This window comes from Hyalella azteca, unplaced genomic scaffold (assembly GCF_000764305.2).
Source record: "Hyalella azteca isolate HAZT.00-mixed unplaced genomic scaffold, Hazt_2.0.2 contig1994, whole genome shotgun sequence".
NCBI lineage: Eukaryota > Metazoa > Arthropoda > Malacostraca > Amphipoda > Hyalellidae > Hyalella > Hyalella azteca.
Genome location: NW_025932283.1, coordinates 77,990 through 101,833, shown reverse-complemented (window position 1 = coordinate 101,833; position 23,844 = coordinate 77,990). Strand labels below are relative to the sequence as shown.

General features: G+C 38.3%; 1 protein-coding gene across 1 annotated transcript in view; it reads right to left on the bottom strand.

The window, feature by feature from the left end:
• Positions 1-23,844, bottom strand: part of LOC108676261 — a 114,378-nt gene that overhangs the window by 28,821 nt on the left and 61,713 nt on the right. Inside the window, exons 8-9 of the mRNA XM_018164316.2 lie at positions 6,041-6,127; positions 4,434-4,676 (exon numbers count right to left, since the gene is read on the bottom strand). Coding sequence (XP_018019805.1) covers positions 4,434-4,676; positions 6,041-6,127 — 330 coding nt within the window. The remainder of the gene's footprint in view (positions 1-4,433; positions 4,677-6,040; positions 6,128-23,844) is intronic.

Sequence of the window (23,844 nt, the reverse complement as noted above, 5' to 3'; positions counted from 1 at the left end):
AAATATGAGCAAATGTTAAAAGATCAATGAGAAATTCGTATGATATGACAAGCTTACAAATCTAAGCATTGGCATTTCTTTTCCTGGAGGGGGAAAACAAAATGAATTGTGTCATCCACGCCTCGCTCTACTAAAGCTAGGCTTTCAACACCAAAGTTTTTCCCTCCTTCGCTAGATTTTCATTTTTTAGTTTTTTTTTTGTACGAACGAATGAATGGCGAGAATGTGCATCGATAAAAATTGAAGCAGCCGGCGCACGATATTTCCACTACTTCTCACTAAAAATGCGACGAGAGAGACCTGGAGTCTGAAGCTTTACGTACATAAGAAAAGCAAGAGAAATGATGTCCGTATCGGCCTGAGCGCAAACTTTCTTTCTTCGAGCTCTAGTAAAAATTCCCCACCTTTCTATCATGCTCTAGCAACCTTCAGCTTCACGGCTGATCGTGCTCTGCATTCCATGAACTTCATTGAAACGCGATTATAACTTTGCATGTTCCATTATTGATGTCGTTGATTAAAATTTTGCGCGTAGAGTTCATTCTTTATAAATTTTGTTTATTCAACGCACACGTAATAAAATTGCTACGTCGTATGAATTCTGACCGAAAAAAATAGACAGAATACAATGAAATAAAAAATAAATTACGAGAATCTAGAGCTGAAGCTAAATAGAAGGACGGCACATATGGGAAGGCAGGACATGTGAGCCCACATCGATAATCGTATTTATAAATGAACGAGATTACCATTTGAGTAAACTTGTAAGCATTTCACAGAAATTTTACATGAGAAGTTTCGCTGTTGTTCTGAACTTTTTGAAACAAAAGTAAAAGTTGGAGATAAAAGTTGGAAGAACAAATTAAAATCTTAATTAGTCGTTTTAATAGAAATATTTGACACTATTGAGTTTAAAAAATTCCGATAAATACCGCAGCATTAACATTCAGTAACTGTGAAACAAAATACTAATATTCATACAGCAGTTTTTGTTATTCGTCTGAAAAACAAATATCAAATGACTTTTTGCTACTAGACTTAATCTTTTTAAATAGGAAACAAAAAATTCCCATTAGGGTTGAATTCAGGCGGAAAAAATAAAAATTTGACTGGAAAGGAATGAACTTTAAATCATCAATTAAATGGCTACTCAAGTTAACAGGGGAAAGGTTAATGGACAGAATGGAGTAGAATTACAGAAATAACGCCGCGGTTTAAACCATAACGCATGTACGGAGTTCCGGTCAACGCCTGACCGGCCAAAATGAGAAATAAATTTGCCACGGTGGCCGATGCACTTAAGTGACCATAAAAATAAACATGACAAGTCAGACGCCTGATAGGGAAGTGTAGAGTTTATTTCTTAAGAGCTTGCTGACTTAGACCAGGCTTCCGTGCTTGCCAGGCTGAAGGGCAACCTGCACGCTGCGATAACGGGAGCTTGTCTAGCAGTGAATAGTGTGCCGCCGCCTTCTGCGTCTTACAGAACTGAATGTTATAGCTTTGAATGTGTAAAGAAACTTACTATACGTAACCAAAAAACTTAATAGAGAGTTAGAATTGCGAACAAATTAAATGTCGGAGAACACAAAAATATTCTCATGAAATCAAAACATTTATTGCGAGAAAGGCTCATTTACAAAAAAACGAAGGAATTGTCACATCAGCGACAGAAGCATGCATGAAATATTAGCAAAGACATACGAAACATTCACGAAGGATTAAATTGCCCGGATAATATAATTATTGACTTAATTTTAAACTCGGGTGCGTCCAAGGTTGATGATGTGCATTAGTTTCTTTGAAATTAAATTAAAATAATGCTCAAAAGCTCAGGTCTCACACCGGAGACCTAAAGTGTTTTCTAGCTTGAAAAAAATCTATGAAATAAAGCTCATGTATTTGATGGTTGGAAGTTCACAATCTATTTATTAGCGGAAAAATGAAATATTTTGCGATCTACTAATCGACACATTTTCAAGAGTTTATTTAGAGTTTAGAGCCCCCTCAAAAAGCTATAATTATTCCTGTTTTATACATCTCCCTGACTGTCCAGCTTGAAACGCATGTGCGATCCAGTGCATAGGGAACTAAATCAACTTATCTCGCACGCCTTCAGGCCATTACATTGCCAAGATGATCTCTACGCATGGATGCATCTCGCTCCAAGTTTTTTAATTTAATTTCATTTGAGTTTATTTTTTCCTTGAACCATCGCTTCGACTGCTACGAACAGCACAAGACGCGCGCTGCCTGAGACGGAGGCGCTGAAAAGAAAATAATGAACAACAGAATCGTTCCGGTGCGCAGTTACGGCAACTCGCGCGGCGGTCAAGGGCCGCGACTTTGCCGAGAAAAGCTGGAAAATCGTGTTATTTTCTACTGAAGCTCGCATGATAAAGCCTGCGAATACTTCGTCAATTTATTGAATGTTTTATACTCGATTTAACATCTAAATTTTCCCATAAATACTTTTTATTGAACGAGCTTGAGCTCGAACCAACGCTCCAAACCAGAAATAAAATAAAAAAGAGTTCGTTGGCAAAATAATAATTCAAATTCAGTATTGGTAAATTGTACTTCGTTTCACCGAGACGTAACATCACGTACAACTTTTTAAAATGAATGAATCAACAGTTTACAATACGTTGATCGCTAACAAGTCAAGTACGACATGACTCTAATAATTTCTTTGGTGCCTTAATTATCAATTCCTTAATCAGTCATTCATTCATAGAAATATAAACATATGAGAATTTGTATATAATTTTTAACTGTCGTGATGCGATTTTTTATTCCAGATACAGCCTACCAGAATGATACATACAGCGATGACATGAATGATGAATACGTCCTCGATCTCAAACTTTCGGCATCCGAAAAGCTTGAAATAATTCATCTTGAAAGTTACATGGAAATAATATAGAGCTAGAGATTTTTCGGAAGCATTAAGGAGTCTCTCCTCGATATTTTCTAGAGGACGTTTTCTTCGGAATCTACCATTCGTTTTCTATTAAGAAATTCCAGGAGTAACTACGCTTTGACAACATTACGCTGTGAACACGACGAACAATTCCTGCTATTCACTTTGAAAAAAAAAAAAAAACACAAGCCAAAGCTCATAAAAATTTGACTATTTTCACATTACTGGCAATATGAATCAACGACCATCATATCAAAAAAGTATTTTAAAGTCATTTTTAACGTATTAAAATTTAGCGTACACGGCAGGGTGTCCCAGTGACCAGTCCCAGTGGTTACAGTTCTGAGTTCAGAGTAATCAGGATGGAGCAACGAGCTATGGATTCGATCCCAGTTTCCTGTGATACTTCTGGTCAAAATCGGCAAGGAGGTCGTTCGGTTAAACACAATAGAATTGGAGCAGTGAGTTGCGTGTTCGTAACCGCAACAAGCTGTGAATTTTCTAGGATGTTAAGAATCGGCAACAGGCCTACTCTACCTACAGCATAATAAATGCTGAAACCGATATTATTTTATTATTATTAAATGATTCATTCTAAGGCAACAAAAAGTTTCAAGCAGTACAATAAATAAATTTATTGCAGTACAATAAACGTCAAGTTACAAGACAGGAATATAAGTGAGATTAAAAATGCGGAGAGTGAAAACATTCTTTATGCAGGAGGTTTGCAGAAATCAAGGGTGGGAAGGAGTGTGTCCAGTCAGCACCAGAGTTAGAAGAAATATGTATTTGGTCCATTTTCCTAGTAGGTGGTTCAAGTACATTTCGAAGTGCAGTGCTACAGGATTTTTGTGAAATATTTTTCGGTCAAGGAGGAGGTAGAAGGTGAGGCATATCGATCATCTTATTAGATTTGAGAAATTGCAATCTATCAGTGCATCTTATATTCACAATATCTATGGACATCACGATTCACGAGAGTGACACCAAAAACTACTCAAATGCCCTCGGACAGCTTGCACTTGGGCACACACCACAGCCAGTCCCCCTATGCATGGCACGGTGTCGCCAATACCGCTACCCTACCAAGATACGTTGAAGCGGACGGCGGTCATCGATTATGCCTCTTCATAGATACAATTTACGATTGAAACGAACGGTAGCCATTTACAATTAATGAAGGCGGCAGACGATCAATGCGGATGACATTCAACGATCGATACTGATCTAAAACTCAATTTGATTAAACGGTAAATTAGTTTTACGATCTAACGTAAAAACCTTCAGAAGGCACCAAAACCGCGACCTAAAATCCAAACTTCACATGCCGGCACATTAACATTGTTAGTCGAGGAGATACGAGAGTAGGTTCTAATGTTGAACCAGGAAAAATCAACTGCTCTAGAATATCACGATAATAAACATAATAATAAGACCAAATAATTACATTTTAAAAACAAACCAAATTTAACTCTTGTAAAAATTGTGTTCAACGAAGAGTTGTACTCACCTTGGCTGTGAATGCCAGAACTGGCGCAATCTTCTTCCTCCTCTTCCTCGTTGTAGTGGTCCGATCCGCCGCCAGATGAATCGCCTTCAGCGGACCCGATGCCCTCGGACCCGTCCAAGGAAGATCGCTCCCCCGACTTGAGGCGCAACCGCAGGTTCGACCCTCTAGGGAACTCCTCCTCGAGCTGGCTCACGGGGCTGCTGCAGTAATCTTCTTCGGGCTCTTCCAAAATAACTTCTAGTCCTGGAATGGAAAACAACAATCTTAACACGTTGACTATAACGATTGCTTCATCTTGTATTATTATTTCATCTTTTGTACTGTTTTTAAGCAGGCTTGCCAGACGGTCATTTTTTCCGGACAAATTCCGTGATTTAGTTCTTCTCATTTGCGTTGGCCGGCTAAAATTTATGATAGGGGTACTTCCTAATTAGACTTTAAATACTGCAAAAAGAAAATAAATGTAATTTTCATAGCGGAACCTACAAATAAACTAGTATACATTGAATAGTCGGCCTTTTTGGCCTGTTTTGTTCTCGGATTTGGCCGATTTTAGGCAACCTGAATTATGTACCACTACCTCCTGGAGAAATACATTTCGTGGTACGCATATGTACCAATACGTAGCCAACGTGTTAAATGAATACAGTTTCAAAATATCAGAAATTACAAAAGAAATTTTGGGAATAAAATTTAGAGCTAAACACAGCATCAACCTATATATGTATTACTTGAAAAAACTTTTTTTTTTCAGTTCTTGCAAATATCAAAAATATGGGCAGACAGCGCACTTATGAACGGACTCGTTGTCTTCACTATCACATAAAATATTCCAATGCATTAGGAACAAAATTTTACACCAAGAGTTGAACATAAAGGCAGATAACCCGTTGCGTAGTTCTTATTCATGCAAGGGATAGAAAACAAGACAAATTAAGCGTGCGCTTGCAACGAAATTTATGAAGCGAGACAAAGCTGCAAGTCGATATTATACTCCGTTCACGCTTATTAGAGATAAATATCACATGCAGTCTGCGTAAATCATCGTAACGTCACAGTCATTGCACATGAACTTTAATTGAAAATTAAAAACAGAAAAAAAAAATTNGTTGAATGTATTATTCCATCGAGCAAAAGAAAGCAAGTGCAAAAATCTGCAAACCGGACGGAATGCCGGATGACGCTGAGTGATGATGAATTGAAGGGCGTGCTTGAAACCCTACGGATGAAGAACCCCTTATGTGATGGAGTTCTGGTCCAAAATAGATCCTTCCTTGATTAAATCTTTACTGTTGAACCTTTGAACCCGTCGATTTTTTGTTTACAATTAAACAGGATTTTAGTCGCTGAACAGTAATTCATAATTACCAGCCGTGAGTAACAAGTTTCTCTCGAAAAAATGAAACTCGGAACAATCTAGTATTCTAGAAAAACCCACAATCACTTCTAGCTCGATGCTCGTTCCAAATTTTCTGACCTTTGCATCAAGATAATAATAAAAACATTAAGAAACAAGGCTTGAGTTTGGTGCTTCTCAAACTCAAATTATAATTGACGAAACCGTTAGCCTATTATTAGCCTGTTGATGCACTAGGTTAGGACCTGACCTTGCTCCTCGGTGTAGAAGGGGCGGCCCTCGCACTCGCCCAGGCCTTCGTCAGGATACTCCGCCCCGCCGTCGTCTAGGCCGTAGTCTGCAAGAGACGAGAGAATTGAGAAAATATGAACGAGGAAAATTTAAAATGAAAAAATTGGCGAATTGGACATCACGATTAAAGAAAAATTATTTTCAAAACCTAAATTTTATACTGAATTGTTGATAAATAAAGGGACTGATTCAGTGAAGATTTTTAGCCTGAAATTTTTTTCTTTATAGCAAATGCAATTAATTCCTTTAAAATCTTCAAGCTTAAACCTAGTCAAATAAATTTGAAGGCAGAATAAATGCAAGTCAACTCAAGTAAACTCTGTTAAAATAGATAAAAGCGTAGAAATAATAAGAAAAATTTCACAATAAGGCGCACAATTTCCAAGTTACCAAGTTATGAGAGCGCATGTATAGTCTCGTTCCCTAGACCAGCGTGACATCACGCGGTGCATCATCACACGACGTAACACGCGACATCGTTAGTGGCGTGACATCAACACTGATAGAAAGTACACGACTATGTATTTTATGAATAGAAAGAACATTAATTATCCGAATAACACCTAATACAACGCAAACTAGCTTTAGAAATAAATAGAGATGCGTTTGAAATAAAGAATATAATTTATCTTTTTAGAAAAATTTCAGTATCAGCCCTGCTTAAATTTAAGCCACTGACTTAATCAGCCACTGACATTTAAGTCAGTTCGTAACCGATAGGCGAAGCTCGTTTCTTTCAATTTCTACTTATTCAATATGACATACGAGATAAATGTCAACTAACATCAAAAATTTTTAGTGTAGGCGATCGCCTCTGCTAGCAGAGGCTGGACATAGGCTATGCATGTCCTGTGTGTAGTAGTCCTTGGAGAGCGCATATACGAGTACTGAATAGTCTCGTTCCCTAGACCCGCGTGACATTACGCGGTGCATCATCACACGACGCAACACGCCACATCGTTAGTGACGTGACATCAACACAGTTAGAAAGTGCACGAATATGTATTTTATGAATAGAAAGAACATTAATTATCCGAATCAATAGGCGAAGCTCGTTTATTTCAAATTGTTATTATTCAATAAAACATACGAGATAAATGTCAACTAACATCAAAAATTTTTGAGTTCATCATCAATTTTCGGATGATTATTTCGTAATTCTTTTTTCACAGCAGGCATAGCGAATAACGCTTCGAAAACGAAGGGAGCTCACATCGCAGAGAAAGTCAAACGATGAAGGGACAACATTCAGTGTCATCGGATACAGAATGTTCATAGGCAACAGCTGACACGAATATTTGTGATCAAATACCGCTCTTTTGATGCTTTACTATGGGAGCAATAGATTTGAAACAATAGTTCTAGAAATTGCATCGCCTACACGACAGGAATGCTTGATTGTACTTTGCAGTAGTGATGTTTGCGACACACTGAGCACCCATCTTGATTGCGGTAGGATAAAGCTTGCCCAAAACTGGAGCCAAATTACACTTCTAAGCAGCAACAGTGTTAAAGATAAGATAACAAAAGTATGCATCCAAATTAACGGTGAGCGTCTAGCCTTGAAGCGGTTGCAGTTCAGCACTCAAACCAACAGGAGACGAGCCTGAGCATGTATATACTTCATAAGAGCCTGAATACAATACGCCTATGAATCAATGTTAACTCCTGTCTTAATGATTTTCGCTATTTTACCGGATGGGTTTTTAAAAAATTGAGACTCAATTAAACAAGATACCCGACTGTATATTAGGTGATGGCTGAGATTCAAGCAGTAAATAACTACTGCGCCCGTAAACATGTCGGCAGTTGAGATTCCGTAAACATGTGTCGGCAGTTGATTACGCATCATGAATTAAAAATAACCACAAACAAAAAATTATACCAGTAATGCTGCTTAGAGCAAAGAGAAACATGGAGCAGTCAAGTAAGATGGGCAAGAAAGCTTCATACGAAACACATGATGGCAGCGACTCGGGCGCTGGGATCGACGCGCACCTCGAGGCGGCGCTGGGGGCGAGGCAACGAGAACCTGAACTGCTGTACATCTTGTGAGGCAGGTTATCTTGGGATGAAGGGAGCCATGGATCGACTTTGTGCGCATAAATCATTCAACAAAACGGATAGAAAGAGCTACATTCAAGCCATTATATCCATTCATAAGAGATTTGCAAAAGAACGTTTGAAAAACTCAAATGGTAAAAACACAAACTTCTGCACAATAAGCATAGAAATATCAGGGATAAATTTCTTAAACAGCTGAACCGATAAGGGCAAGTGAGAAATGCTCAATGCATTATCTACTTCAATAGAACATCATCACTGAGAAAAGTTAGGAGGGAGCCGTGACTTGTATTGATACAGCTGAGGCTAGCGTGGAGCCAAGGAGAGGAGGGGGCGAACAGTAACTTGAACAAGTTCAATCTTACCAGAGAAGGTTAGATTTTTGTTCTTGGAGTAGTTTTGAGATTGATTAATATATCGTAAAAACAAGTTAATCTAAAGATTAACTCCAGTTTCGCAAGAACCTTCCTGCACATTAAAATAAAACTTTACTTAACATCACGCTTCAGGCCACACCTCAGAACACCGATTCTTGGCCGGGACGTGAAACGATCGCCGGATGATAGCAGGTGACAATATCCACATGTGACGGCTGTCAAAAGATTACTTATTGTTCTTTGTGGAACTTCGGCTTATGACGAGGCGAAAACATTCAACTGCTGAACTGCGAATGCGGCGACAAAGGGAAACAGTAAACTCAGAGCACAACATTCGTTGTCTTTGTTTATCAACATTCAATCATTTTCTACCCTGACAGCTAAATGGACGACTCATCAAACAATTATTGACGCCACATATTTATCAGGTTTGAGAAGTTTTCTATTTCCTAGATATTTGTGACATTTGTTCAGAACGCTGAAAAAAATTAAATACTTTGACTGATTCCAGAACATTACATTAAATAGTTGTAAGTTTTCCAAAAACTACAATTAAATAAGTTATTAAACTCAAAAGTATGCTAATTTGAACCCGGTGACGAAAATTGAGGCAACTGATCGCACGTTACTTTTTAAGCCTAATATTTAACTACAACCTTGTTTCCTTCATTCATCTTCGAATGCCATAAAAGATTCCAAAACCGATGAAAGCAAGTGACTTCCAACAACAAGTTTGCGTGAAATAAATGCCGGTAAGAGAGGAGCTTATATCAACGCAACAAAATCGACAATACAGAGGACGGAGAGCAGTAGCTTCTGCCGCCGTACAGCAAATTACAGGCAGTGTTTATACAAGTCAGAGAGACGAAAAAAAATGCTGAGTCCAGCGGTCAAGATCGAGCGCCATCTGCCGACCGCGGGGGACTAACGGACTCGCAGTCTGCAGGGAAAAAGAGTACGCAGCGTCATGCTAACTCTATAGAGGAAAAGATGGGAAAGAAAATGGAAGGAATATGAGAAGAGGATGAGAGGATCGAAGAGATATCAATAACAGGAAAAAATGTTAATATCAATAAACCATGGCATTGAACCATAACTAAATGGAGCCATACGTAACGCCTTTCACAGTATTATTTCCACTCGATGTCGTAACATAACAAGATTTGTGAAAAAGCTCGAAGAAATATAGACGCCAAGTGTTCTCGTACGTCGAGTGCGTGCATTTCTCGACAGCGTATAGGGCAATAATGAAAATCCTTACTTATTGAAGTCCTACAGTGATTATTCCTTGCAAGTATTTTTCCTTAGGAAATCATTGATCGTCCAATAGAATACTGAAAACAGATGAATGGCTAACGAACTGGTTAGTCAGACTAATGATAGTAACGCGCAGCACACTTTGCTTTGACCGCCCTATCAATTGTCGGGAAATTGTATTTGAGATGCAAGTATAAACTTGCAAACTAATTATCACTATAAATGCAAAAACCTGTTTACATGAAGAGTGCTATTAACGCAAGACAAAGGTGCCGTTACCAATCACATAACACACACAATCAAGTCATACACAAATAAACACTTTTCTGGTAATTTTTGAGGTATGATGAATGGAAGAAGTTTACTCAACGGATCAGGCTCGACCCGATTGAGTAATTTCCAGAGCGTGACCGCGTCGTATTGGTAGGGATGTTTTCGCATTGCATATAGGATCAACGGATCTTCCGCGCTGGGATCCACTGCTAAGAATATGAGGAGAAATCATGAAAGCTTCTGTGAAAAATTTCAAAATTTATATTCAATGTTTCGTTTCTAGTAGAGAAACTACGGAAGCTTTAAACAAGATAGTTAAATGACCTCAATGTTCTACGCAGGTAGAGAAAACGGAAACTTCTAACAACACTAGACAACGCGTCGTACTAGTTAACGGACCGACCAGCCTCAACTCACGAAAGTTTCCAAAAAAATTAAGAATCTCATTCGAAATTAAGGCAGCAAGACCAAGACAGTGAATTCGAAGAACCGCACCTAAATTTCACTCGCGCAGACACTCACGCTGAAGGTGACCGCCGAATGAGAAGTGATTGAAGGAAGGAAGTCCACACGGTATTTATAATCCTGTACGTGCCATCGCGTGAAAATTTGCAAGATCTTGAACACAGAAGTCGGATGCAATGTTTCAAGCAATGGAAAACTAAGATTAATAATATGGCAGCGAAGAAATTATTCCATATCATCTTACGATCATCATCAGCACCATCTTAAATCACGAATGATCAGGCTAAATAAAGCTGAAGCTAAATGCGAAATGGAGCTGATCTCGACAAACTTGAAGTCAACTCTAAACAAACATTGCAAGTAACTTACTAAAAGCAAACGTATAACACAGCCGTATCAAGAACGATTTGAAATGACAAAACCAAAACGACCTTGATTGAAAAATGTGGCCATGAGCAAGTAAATTACGTTTCCGGCCCATTCGGATGTTCTGCTAAGAACGGTCCAGTCCATTCAGACTGCAAAGCAACAGTGCGTGTCCGGGGACGACTGTTTTACGGTCAAGACAGTATATTCCTCTCCCACGTGTATTGCTGACGTAACAATGGTGCGCAGAACATTAGTGGAACGGCTAGCCTCTCTAGTTCCTACAGATTGTAAAAGATGCAAATATGATGCCAATTGCATTTTCACTGATACGTGAATAGAAATCACACAAGCTCTTGATAATGTTTCAGAGATTTGACGCAAAAACTATACAGCATTGACCACACCAGGCAAAAATAAGTACTATAGACTTAATACAAAATATATTCCGAAAGAATGTTTCATCAATCAATAACTGCTGTCATGATAGGAAGGAGCTGCACTGTTTAAGGTGCGGAATGAACGAAGCGAGGCGCGAACACGTGGGAGTTTATCTAGCACGCGGAATTGGGTTGAAAAAATAAGGCCGTTGACGGTGGGAAGCTCCGCTCTGCATCAGACCGCGAAGATATTTCCCGCCTGCAATTTGGCACCTCAACTGAGACACTCCCGCTCTTTGACGGATGTAGTCATCAAATCCGCCATCTACGCCCCTGCATGAGTCTGATAAGGAACGCCATTGTGATACTCCTTCACTTTTCAGGATACTTCGATACTTACCAAGCTGAGGCTCGTATTAGTTAGAAAATAACCCACTCGACACAGATGTTTCTACGAAAACATAAATTCAGCGCTGGAAACGAATATTGCTTAGAACGTAAAGCCTTTTAGCAACTTTAGCTCGGGCTGACCATAACCGGAAAAAAATGTGACCGAAATCATCGTTTCTTGCTTTTAAATCAACTTGCTGTTCATAGATACCGGCACATTAGAAATTTGTTCGGTTATAAGATTCGTTCGAATACCGTAAATGATTTACCAATTAAAATATGACCTAAATTTCTATTGCTCCTTTTTTCAATGTACGCACTCCGTAATGAGTCACCGTCGTAATGATCCTCGAAAGCTGCTATCATGATCGTAATTTATGAAGCTTTCCTAATGGAGAAAACGCGAAATAATCGTCGTTTAAAAATGAAAAGAAATTTTACGCCGTCACAGATTCTCCATCGGAGAATCTCCTGATACTTGAAACGGAGGGACTGCTAGCTATTGTTCACTAACAATTTACTTCCTCTGCTAGCACGGAACAGGAACAAAAATAAAAAAGATGGATTCAGATGGCATAAACCTACATACATCAACTTCTTAACCCCATATTGCTACAAAGTTCCGTCAAGTCAGTTATTAAAACATCTGGACAGTGGACACGATCAAAGTCCAACATGAGTTTCGATTCCGAAAAGGTTATTGAAGGGTTAATAGTTTGGGAATCACTGCCGCGTGTAAAATATATTCAAGACAACAGATATTTTGGACGTTGGTTACGGACTGAGAAATATCAGAGCTGCTGACATTTGCAGCATTACGGAGCGCAAATAAAAAAACTCAGGGTCGCCATGACTGTCATGCGTGCAAATGTTAAAACTCATCTGGAGCACTAGATTTCATCAACAAGTACGTACTTTGAAAACCTCCAGCGTTATATAACGTCGGGTTCCACAAACCAAGCGCATTTATGATCGAAAAAAGCTAAGTGCTTTGTCATGACTAGTCAATATCTGTCATACAAATTGATGGGCAAGTGAATGATGGGGCAAGATCCTGATTTTATAAAAACTTATAATCATATTTCATGAAGTAAACAACGTACAAAAAATTATATCAACATAAAGCGTTGAAATTATAATGATGATGAAAAGTTATGAAGCCCTACTTAATTACTAGTTTACTCCTCTTGAGGGAAACCAGCGAAATTAAATTGAAATGCCAGGACTTGTAATAACAGACTTAATAACTTGATTAATGTAGGTTATAAAGGGTCTAAACTCTAAACTACTGAAAACTATTGAAATGTTTCTCTCAAGCTTTCTTAAAAGTCTTTTTTAAGAGGCAAAGACGCATTGAATAATCAAAGTTTAGAACCCGGTCGTCAAGCACTGTTGCTCCAACACAAAAGACGGCGACACTGACGGTTCTAATAACACGAGTCAGGACCTTGTCATTTGTATTTGGCATTAGAGGATTTCTTAGCTACGATTTGTTTGCAAGTGTGACAACAAATATTGAATCAGAAAGCGAAAATCAACAAGATCTCGTAGAAACTTGGTGTTGAGATTTTATTCCTAGATGATGTTGACCAAACTATGATCTAAGTTGTCTATAACACTAGGAGCAGTTTTCCAATAATTTCATATCAGATTTAACGCAGAACTCACTATGATCACGTCACTGTGAAGGATCACTACTTCAAAATAAGAAGCAGAAAAGTCTCATAATTTATTGTGCTGATTGTTAGATCGCTGGTCTTCTCTCAAAATAGTAATATTTAATATGTCCAAGTAACAATGACATGCAATAATTTGGAGCTCGACTATAGCAAGTCGCGATTCTCCGAAAAATTTTAAAAAAGAAACAATAAAGAATCTTTACAGGATAGAAGCGCAACGATCTCATTTACGGATCACTTTTTGACGCTAGGGCATTGAAATCCCAAGAACGTGATGATGAAGTGAAAGGAGTCAATCTTTCAAAGCTCGTTTAGCTAGAGGCGGGCTACGCAACAAGTTGCTTTGTAACTCCACTTAAATAATGGGAGCGAGTGGAGGCATTGGAAGCAGCGTTCTACGCACGGCGACACTTGTTCTGGCCATGAGAATGAGCCCAGTGAATTTGCGGGAACGCTGAAGCAATCGGGATGGGGGCAGAGCGAGGTGGAAATGGAATGGATAATTCTATTCGTAAGAAACTTGACTGCAAAAGATTTTCTTTTAAATTTTGAATTTAAAAGATTTGTATAAGATTAATTATAAAAAATTACGAAAAAATAATTGAATCGACGATTTCAGGGCCGAATTGATTCAGGTCCAGAATGCTCCTAATCCAAGCTTAATAGGTTCATCTCTGAAACCATTTTGGCTTTCATTAAAAATAGGAAAAGATGTGTTTAGATGTATAAACACCTTGAGTGTTTATACATCTAAAAAGTTTCAGAAAAAATATGAGATGATAAACGAAAGACTTAATATTGAATAGACTTAGGAATGTTCCGCGCAACCTGCTACATCTATTATTTCTACTGAAGTAAGTTTTGACTGACGTAAAGATTCAGACTAGTGAAGATAATAAATTATAGATACTTGATCATGAAAACTGCAACACTGGTGATCAGGAGGTAAATAAATTTTTGTTAGAGTTATTTAGGCAATCGAAGGGCTTGGAGAGTATATTTTTGAAACTTTTATCGTTGTTTTTCTCAATTTGCCAGATCGGATTATTGAAAAACGAGGATGAATCTCCAGCTAGCTACTAATCAAAAATCTACATGATAAGATACATTTTGAAGAAAAAAATAGAATTTTTAGGGAAGAAAAAAATTCACCAATTGTAACGGTAACAAGGTTATCCGGGGCACGTATTTATAGCAACGGCAGATACTGCAGCGCACGTTTGCCCAAAACTTAAAAAAATTAGATCAGTACTCCCTGCAGTGAGTGACAGAGAGCGCATTTTCTCACGTCCGTCCGTCAGTCACGTACGGACGGACGGACATGACGAGCACTGCAATAGCGCCTTTCTTCCATAAAAGAGAAAATGCGCGAAAAATGCACAAAAATTTTGTCCCGAAGGTCTCTGGCATAAGTGTAGAATAGGAGTATTTTATCCGTAAATTTAATTAATCAACTACGTGTGCCGGTAGAATGAGAAATTGTTATCCAAGAAACGCGTCAGAAGCGCTCCGGTCAGATGAGAAAAATAGCGGACGGTCGAAACGATGCTGGGAAATCCGGTCGCGTCTCCAAGCGCAACTCGAAATTCGAAATCAAAATGAACCGCATCCGAATGATTCTACATTCAAATTATTCTTCCTTCATTTCAAATAGTGCAGCATCTAATGTGGTGGTAAGCAATTAGAAGCGATCACGGTGAGACATCATAACAACGTAGAAAATCTCGAATTGAAACTAACATTAAACGCTACTGTTTCATTCATTTCACAATAATCTGCCAACTAAATGTTTATTATACAATATTGAAGACTCGCAAGTTCGGCAGAAAAAAAAAATTAATGATTGACTGGGGCGAGTCTGCGACGCAGATCACTGCAGGCGATACGGTACGCCTGCCACAGTCAGCTTTTACTGCAGAATTCCGCTTCAACGAAGCTGCTCAAGAATATTTTTATATTAATATTAAAAGTCTTCGGCTGAAATTGCCAGATAACTGTCTGGGGATATCCACTGGACCAAATCAAGACTCGACCTGAAGAACTCGATAAAATAGAGAACAACTCAAAACAGTTCCAAATATTTTAGCATAACATAGTGATGTCGGCGCTGAAGAGTAGGCCTGATGTGGCCTGTCGCCGATTCTTTGGTATCTTTTCGCTATTTGTCGCTAGATTTTGGTATCATATTTTAGAATCTAGGCTTTAGAAGCTAAAAATTGAAAAAAACTCCTATGGTTTAGGAAAGAAAAGATAAACGGAACAATGAGCAGATAAGTGAAGCGATATTCAATGTCGGGCAGTCAACTCTACTTTCGTCCGACCCTGGACACGCCCGGCGGCGCCGCCCCCATGCAATTGTGGTGGCGAGAGGCCGTGATGATAGCGCAGCGCTAGTAGAGAGACGCGAGTGCTTGTAATAAAATTGTAATCTATCCCCCAGTGAAAATTTACAGACGCGTCAGCTTCTGATTTGGATTACCAGAAGCTGGGGCGACTCTAAATTTTGTTACGCAGTGAAAATTTACAGACGCGTCAGCTTCTGATTTGGATTACCAGAAGCTGGGGCGACTCTAAATTTTGTTAGGGCCCGTCGTGTTTACTGCTCGTAAATGGTCGAGTGACCATAAACGAATAAAATGCTAGATTAGTAGAGTGCTAGAGACACAAAAATTAATAGTGAAGTGCAGCTCATCGAACATTCGCAGCTAAAGATTAACTCCCACAATCATAGCGAGTTACAGAAGTGCACAACAATAGCAGCACAACAATAGCTGCGCGCTGATAGAACATCAACAGAAGATACCAGTTATAATCAACACAATGCCTCATGTGAACAACAATTATTGGGTGCGTATAAACATGAAGTTTCCTGCATTGCTGCGCTGGCTTACGATACTGAACTGCTACTGACGAGTTTATGCCCTCTAGGGGACTAGTTCACCGCTTGTTACTATTTCGATATCAGAGAAAATTCATTTGCAAACGAATTAACCTGCTAACAACGATGAAAAAATGAAGCAAGCGTAATCAATTCTGCCACTTAATTAAATTATTCTCTTTTTTCATTTGGAATACGGAGTGTGAGTATATGACAAATTTGTTGGTCAGCAATGAATAGATGAATACAACGCATGTAGGTTACTCAGGGTCAATAACACATTGAATTTACTACAGTTTCAAGCAATTTAAATTCAAGTACTTTAATGATATTTTATGCATGAAACTCAGAAAATGGAAACTGGACACGGAACCACACAACGCACTACGACACGAAGGCGCTTTCAACGCCCTCAATAGACGGTAAAAACATATTTTTAAAAATAAATTCACATCAAGATGATACTGCAAATATACCTTCGATAAAAACTCTTGTACTGCTGGATGAATGAAAAAAGCGTGCGCAAATAGATCCGCACCTAACAACCTCACTTGCCGACAGCCGCCGCAGCACTGAGAGCGCGATCAAGGTGGTCATCACTCAACAGGTGATGGTGATGCAGGCGAGTTTATTCGACATAACTCGAGTGGCTGATGCGAATGAAAAGCACTAGGAAATATTATATTAACAGTGAGTAACATTGTATGACATTAAGATTGTATATAATATTAAATTAGTTAAATAGTGAAGTGCTCCAAGTCGTGGCCGGGTAACGCGTTTTGATTTCATCGTGAGAAATAACAAATAAGATTATGCTAAACATTATCGATAAATCAAGAGTGGTGTGCATGCCTGCAAATCCACGATAATTTTGATAAATATATACGGCTGATGAATCCATTACATAGAATTTAATTACTATTTTATGGTCTTTTATTCAACTAAACCAATGAAAACTTGCTAAATGAAGGAAATGCTTCCTCATGAAGGGAAGGAGTTGACGCCACATCAATCCCTCGGGTCTATATTTTCCTTTTTCTTGCTGCAATGGAATATTAATTTTAAACCAGGTTATCCTTAGTTACAACCACGCATACATGTAAATTACACGACAACAATTTATAATCTTCACGATAACGTCTCCTTCATTGTATTGATGATATTGATATACAAATTATACACAGTGGAAAAAGAGAAGCTACAAAACAAAACAAAAGGTTTCATGCTGCTGACGTGCTCGCGAGTTAGACAAAAATATTCTATAGAAGCTCTGAGTCACCTCGTCAATTATCATATACGCCTGAAATTTAAGCTACACTACGTCACAAATTTAATAATTGACATTAAATTGTTAGTCCATTAGCCAAGAACGTGACGCACATTTCGCGTCACTGCGACCAGCGCGACGTGGGTGCGAAACAAGATCTTGAGGAACGTGGTGAATAATTCAGTTGATTCATCGTCACAAGTGTTGATTCAGTTGATATTATCAATAGGCAAAACATACGCGTTCAGCAATCACTCTTTCCAGGTACTTGGTAGGTTTCGATCAACAAAAAACCTGATGGCTACTTGACTTCTGATAACGAATAAAAATCAAACAGCAAAAAAGTGCAAGTTTGCCGGCTTATATATTGTTCAAAAAATCACCATTTAACGGTATTACCGGCATTTCAGTGACCAGCCGGAACGTGAAAAAACTGTCGCCGATTTTTTTTCTATTTTCGCCGATATTTCTAAGATTTGAAAAGAACGGTGACACGATTCATTTAACGGGACGACCAGTCAGTAGAACGTCGGTGAGCCCGTTTTTTCACGGTTTCTTCGAACAGTGTACGAGTGAAATAACTAATAAACATTGCGTTCGAAAACCACTTAATAGGAAAATCTCAATATAAATTCTTTTTGTGAATTTTTCTCAACTCCTCAACACCTAAGCAGACCTATTTTCAGAGGTGGGCAGTAGCGCGCTACATGTTAGCGGCCGCTACATTTTCAGTAGCGGTAGCGGCACTACATTTAAACAATTGTAGTGGTAGCGGCCGCTACATTTAGAGCATGTAGCGGTAGCAGCCGCTACATTTCAAAGTAGCGCTGCCCAGCTCTGCCTATTTTATATTTTTTAAGTGTAATTTTTTAGCAGAACCATTATCTGTACCTTAAGCTAATTCCTTGATTGCGTCGTGACATTTAAGTGACGATGGCAGTGTGAATGGAACCCCAACAACCTCCAGCATCGCTTTATTCCCGGCGTGACTCTGTAATGAGACATCAGGTACGAATAGCGATCACGAGTTCCAGTCGTCTAAATTAATCTAGGAATTAATCTACGGAATTAAAGATTTTCCTTAGAAGGAGCTGTTTTAGTTGCTCTCAGGAATAGATTTTGATCGAAGGAAATTATTAATCGAAAACACTGAACTTTATGCAATTTATGCTTTTCGTATTCTCAAGGAGACCATTTTGAACCATTATGTAATAATAAACGAATATTAAACGCGGCAAGATGGATTAAAATATGTTTTTTTTTGCCACTATCAGCGCGTTAGAATGAAGTAAGCATGATTGTCACAGCGTTAGAATGAAGTAAGCATGATTGTCACAATGCGCAGACGACTTTTATACGTGCCAATGAGTAACGATTACGCACAAGTCTTCTGGAGTGGGTAAAAATGAACAACATAAGAAAAACAAAGGAAGATAGATGTGCTTCAAGTGTTACAAGGCTGAAATACCTACACAAAAACTTCACGAGTCGCGGAACTATAACGTAAAAACACACAGCAATGAGTAGATCGAAAAGTTCTATGCTTCCGGTGGAGCATCTGCTCACGAGCGTACGCCTGCAGCTGGCACATGAACTTAGAAGTCTTGATGAGCTTCATCTTACCACTCAAAAAGCTTTAGATTATAAACACATTCATGGAACTTTATATCAGCATACATAAAATTCCGAATAATTATCCAAAGTAGCTTTTGAGCAAAATCTGACATGAATCAAGTTCCTGGTATATTTTGAAGCAAACTTTTATTCCTTTAAATTGTACTCAGTAGCCATAACACAAGTAAAAATGATGACTAATAAAAAATAAAACCACAAAACAGGAACAACCAGAAAACAATAATAAAACACTAGTGTATACACAAAAATTTGGTTAAGCATCAACAAAATATTCGGGTATTCGTGCAGCGAGAAAGAACAGTTTAAAGAACTTCAGAAGACTTTTCTTCGGCCTTCGCTCAGTAGTTTGGCGAATGTCATAATTATAATTACCATAAAGCTGCCAAAACATGATACTTTCCCCAGGCACGCGCGCCCTACCAGCAGTACGTCGTTAAAGGTTACAACACAGAGCACGTAATCAACTCAAAATATGGCGCGTGTATTAAGAATGGGAGTAATTTAGCGCAGCGACTTACAAATTCACTTCTCAACACGTCTTAAACCTTAGTCGTAGACGACGCATGTAGTTTCACAATTTAATATTATAACTGACAGTAAAATCTTTTTCGGAGTCTATTTCTTGCAAGCCTCGTTGAAGAAACTGCAAACAACTCCGTATATACGTTTTCACATAGCGCACGTACGAGTTGGTACTATGAAAACGTGATCTCAATAAAAATTAAAACATTTCTGACTACGCGTTCGAGAAAAATACCACACCAATCAAACAAAAGTGTCGAAGGCGGTTTCCAATTCTAAACTAAGGGCATTCTGAAGGCCAGACTCACTTTAGTTAGTTTAAATATCTATTCTAATAGTGTTCCAAAAAACACATCCCTGTACGTTAAATTTTTATTAACGAGGATTATATACTCCTTTCCGATGAAGGTGTCGAGTCACGGAGATTCGAAATAAAATAAAATAAATTATAGCTCTCAGCTCGTGACTCTAAAATATTGTTCAATTTTGATAGAACAATGCAGCCGCATCTAGCACCATGTGTTATACAAGAGGGACCGCAACACTACACGCACAAACATTGTTGAGCTTCCAGGGCAAGAAAAAATATCACCACATCCGCAATGACGGCACGGCGGAAGTTGCTTCACACGTCCGGCTTTCGAGTTCACTAGATGGAGACAGAGTGACTTGCCAACGAATAAAAGTGTCAGAGTTTGATCTTGAACTGTAAAACATTGATGATCATAAGTACGCTCTAGTTTTGAATTAGTGAGGAGATTATACCGCTGTGGATCTGTAATTGATATTGTTTCCAACATTAAAAACTAAATTTACGTTTAAATAATGTAAAATTTTCGCATTCATTGAGATTTTCGATATCTAAGAATAAAATTTATTCAATCTTAACAAAATTATAGTTTAATGAAGCCAGTGCTAAGTTATGTAAGCATGAGTAGTGCAATCGCGGCACTTTATATATGACAACACATGACTATACGTCGTAACCGGATTACTTATGAATTTCTATCGCAAAATAAATTCTCACATTTTCAGCTTATTCATAATAATATTATATCAATATTTTTGTAGGCTTTCTAAGGCTAATTATAGCTAACATGTCTTATTTTAGGGTAAGGAAACGGACCTAATAGGATTCAATTAAGTAAAGGCATGAGATGCTGCAATACTCCCGGTGAGTCGTTGCACCTATTGTTAATATAATAGGATGTTAGGAAAACGAATTCCACTAATTTTTAATGTTCATGTGTAATCTCTACTCCCATTTCATTTCCTTGTTCAATTAATTAAGTTTTCTTCATGATGCGGTAATGTTCCGTTATTTTGTTTAGTATAGTTCAGTTGTTTTACTTAACTACTCATACTATTTTTTTATTTTTTTTTCAGTTACACATTGTCTGCCCATGCTCTTAGATTCCCTAGTTTCATTACATGATAAATTTTCTGAAGCGCGTAATCTGATTATCTATACACATATGCAATCTTTAATTAATATTTATTCATGACCTTTGCGCTAATAATTTAGTTGCCTGAGAGAGGCAGGTAAGTTTTTAGCGCATTTTCCCACTTATGGAAAAATGGCGCTATTGTGCTCGTCATGTCCGTCCGTCCGTCTGTCCGTCCGTCCGCGACTTCACGTTTTCGTCGACGAGAAATTGCGCTCTCTGTCACTCACTGCAGTGTACCAGTGTACCGAGTACTGAGTTATATTTTTTATGGTTGACCTCACCCGCAAATGCGGCGGCAACATCGTCAATTAACGTCAATTTATTTAGCCACCCAAAGTTTCCATATTGAATGTCATTTGATATATCCACCATTAGAATGCCTAAATGGCTAATTAACAAAGAATTAAAAAAATAAAGATATAACGAGGAAATTATCATGGAAAACGTACGAAACCAGCTGCACCATTAGTTCTATAACCAGCTGCGCCATTAGTTCTATGACCAGTTGCACCATTAGTTCTATAACCAGTTGCACCATTAGTTCTATAACCAGCTGCACCATTAGTTCTATAACCAGCTGCACCATTAGTTCTATAACCAGCTGCACCATTAGTTCTATAACCAGCTGTTCTTGGAAGACTTCGCTAGCCAAATGTAAAAGAAAATTTCGTTTTCTGCGATTTCTTAATATAAAAAAACATTTGATGTAAAACTGATACAATTTTGATGTATTTTTACGTTGGCAATTAAATTATGAATTCCTTAGTTTGGAATTATTTTCACAATCATTATTTCCTACTACCGAGTATAAATTATCTATGCATTCGTCTGGCGATCTCAAGAACTTCAACAAATAAGGCAAAGAATTTATATTCGCACTCAATTAAAGAGGATGAAATATAACATAGAATTGAAGTTAGACTCATTAATACAATGTTAGCAATGAACTGAAGTTAGACTCATTAATGACCGCGCATTAATTGCGTAGCAGCGGCTTGACAGCAGTATTAGAATGCGCAGTCACTAAAATTCGGGTGTTCAGAAGAAGCATAACTGCCGCAGCAGCAAAAATTAAGGGGCATAATGAGCAATTGCAGATTAACAAACAGTGACTTCATCAGTCGCAGTGGCAACAAGCTTACAGCAGGAACAGCGGCAGAAAAACAGGAGTAGTCAAGACATCGAAATGAGCTCTGGAGCAGCACCATTAGCTGTTGAAACAACAGTAGAAGAAGCAGTTACATTAAATGGGACAAAAAATTATATTAAATGGGACAATTATAATAAATAAGACAAAAAGAAGCTGACACATTTGCAATGGAATCAACAGTAACGGCAGAAAGTGAAGCAACAGCAATAGGAGAGCGGAGAGCCTACATCAGTAAAAGCAGCAGTAACACTGTATTACCGTTGCATACGAAAGAAGCAGAAGAATAATTAGCAGCATTTGATGTGTAAACATCAGTCAAATATGCAGCAGCCTTAGCAGTATCAATAGCGTTAACAACAGTGTCGGAAAGACAACAGACGCACTAGCAATGTCAATGCAACAGCAGTGGTATTACCAGCAGTGGGCCAGTGGCAAGAGCAGCAAAAGCTGCAGCAGTATTGGCAACAATACTGCTACAGCTTTTTAATTAATAAAATCAATTCTTCTTTTTTTTGTTGGAATGGTGAGTGTGGGAGGCCTTTAAAAAAAAAAAGTATTGGCACCCTCAATTGAACAAGATTTGCACCGAGTGCAGTAGCATTAGCGATCCCAACAATAATGAAAGCAGTAGCAACATTATCAGAGATAACAGCAATAGAAGAAGCTACACAAAAGCAGCCCAGCAACACCAGTATCAGCAGGTGCTGCTGCCGCGCCGTTATGACGCGACATCTGGCGGCGGGGAGCGTCAGGCGGCAGACGAGGTCCAGAAGTCCGGTTATGGCAGAAGCATTGATGGAAACTTTTAAGGTTAGGTATTCATTGTTTCATCAGAAACTTTGAAGACACCGTTGAAGTTTATAAAAACTCCGCTCTACACATAGACTCTTGATGATATTATTTTTAGTAGAAAGGTATTGCCTTTACCAAATGAACTTGCGGTCCAATTAACTGCGGTAACACTTAAATTAACCTTACTATTTAAATTATAAAAAAAATCATCTCGAAATCAATGCGCGACTCTTTCCAGAGGTACCTATGAGATACAGTGGAACATTAAATGAATAGCATTCAATAGTAGATAGCAAGTGTACGAAGACAACTAAAACAGTCGGACATGAATGAAAGACTAAATGGAAATGATATTTCTCATTACTTGCCCCAAATGAATATACAAACACTGAATCTGATTCATTGTGAAGCCTTCCGCTGTGATTGACTTGAAAGTTAAACACATAGCAGTGCCGTCGGGCATAAAAGTTTCGTAGATTTAATGAAAAAAATTAATCAGTAGTTAATTGAAGAGAATTATTATACCATTTAGAATCGATGAAGTAGGCTGTTCCAATAGCGGGCACATACTGAATACTGAATGCATGAGAGCCCCGAACTGTCTCGACTGAGAAACATGAATTTTAAATGGAAAAATAGGAATTTTCATCTGCCTTCAATTGTAGGGTAGATCGTAATGCAGCATCAATCCTCATTGAGATAAATTAAACATGGAATGACAGGTCAAAGTAATAATAAAATATGCCTGATTACAATATTGAAGTTTGAATGGGCATTGGTTTGACTTCTATCACAAATAATGTGCAGTTGGCCTCATATT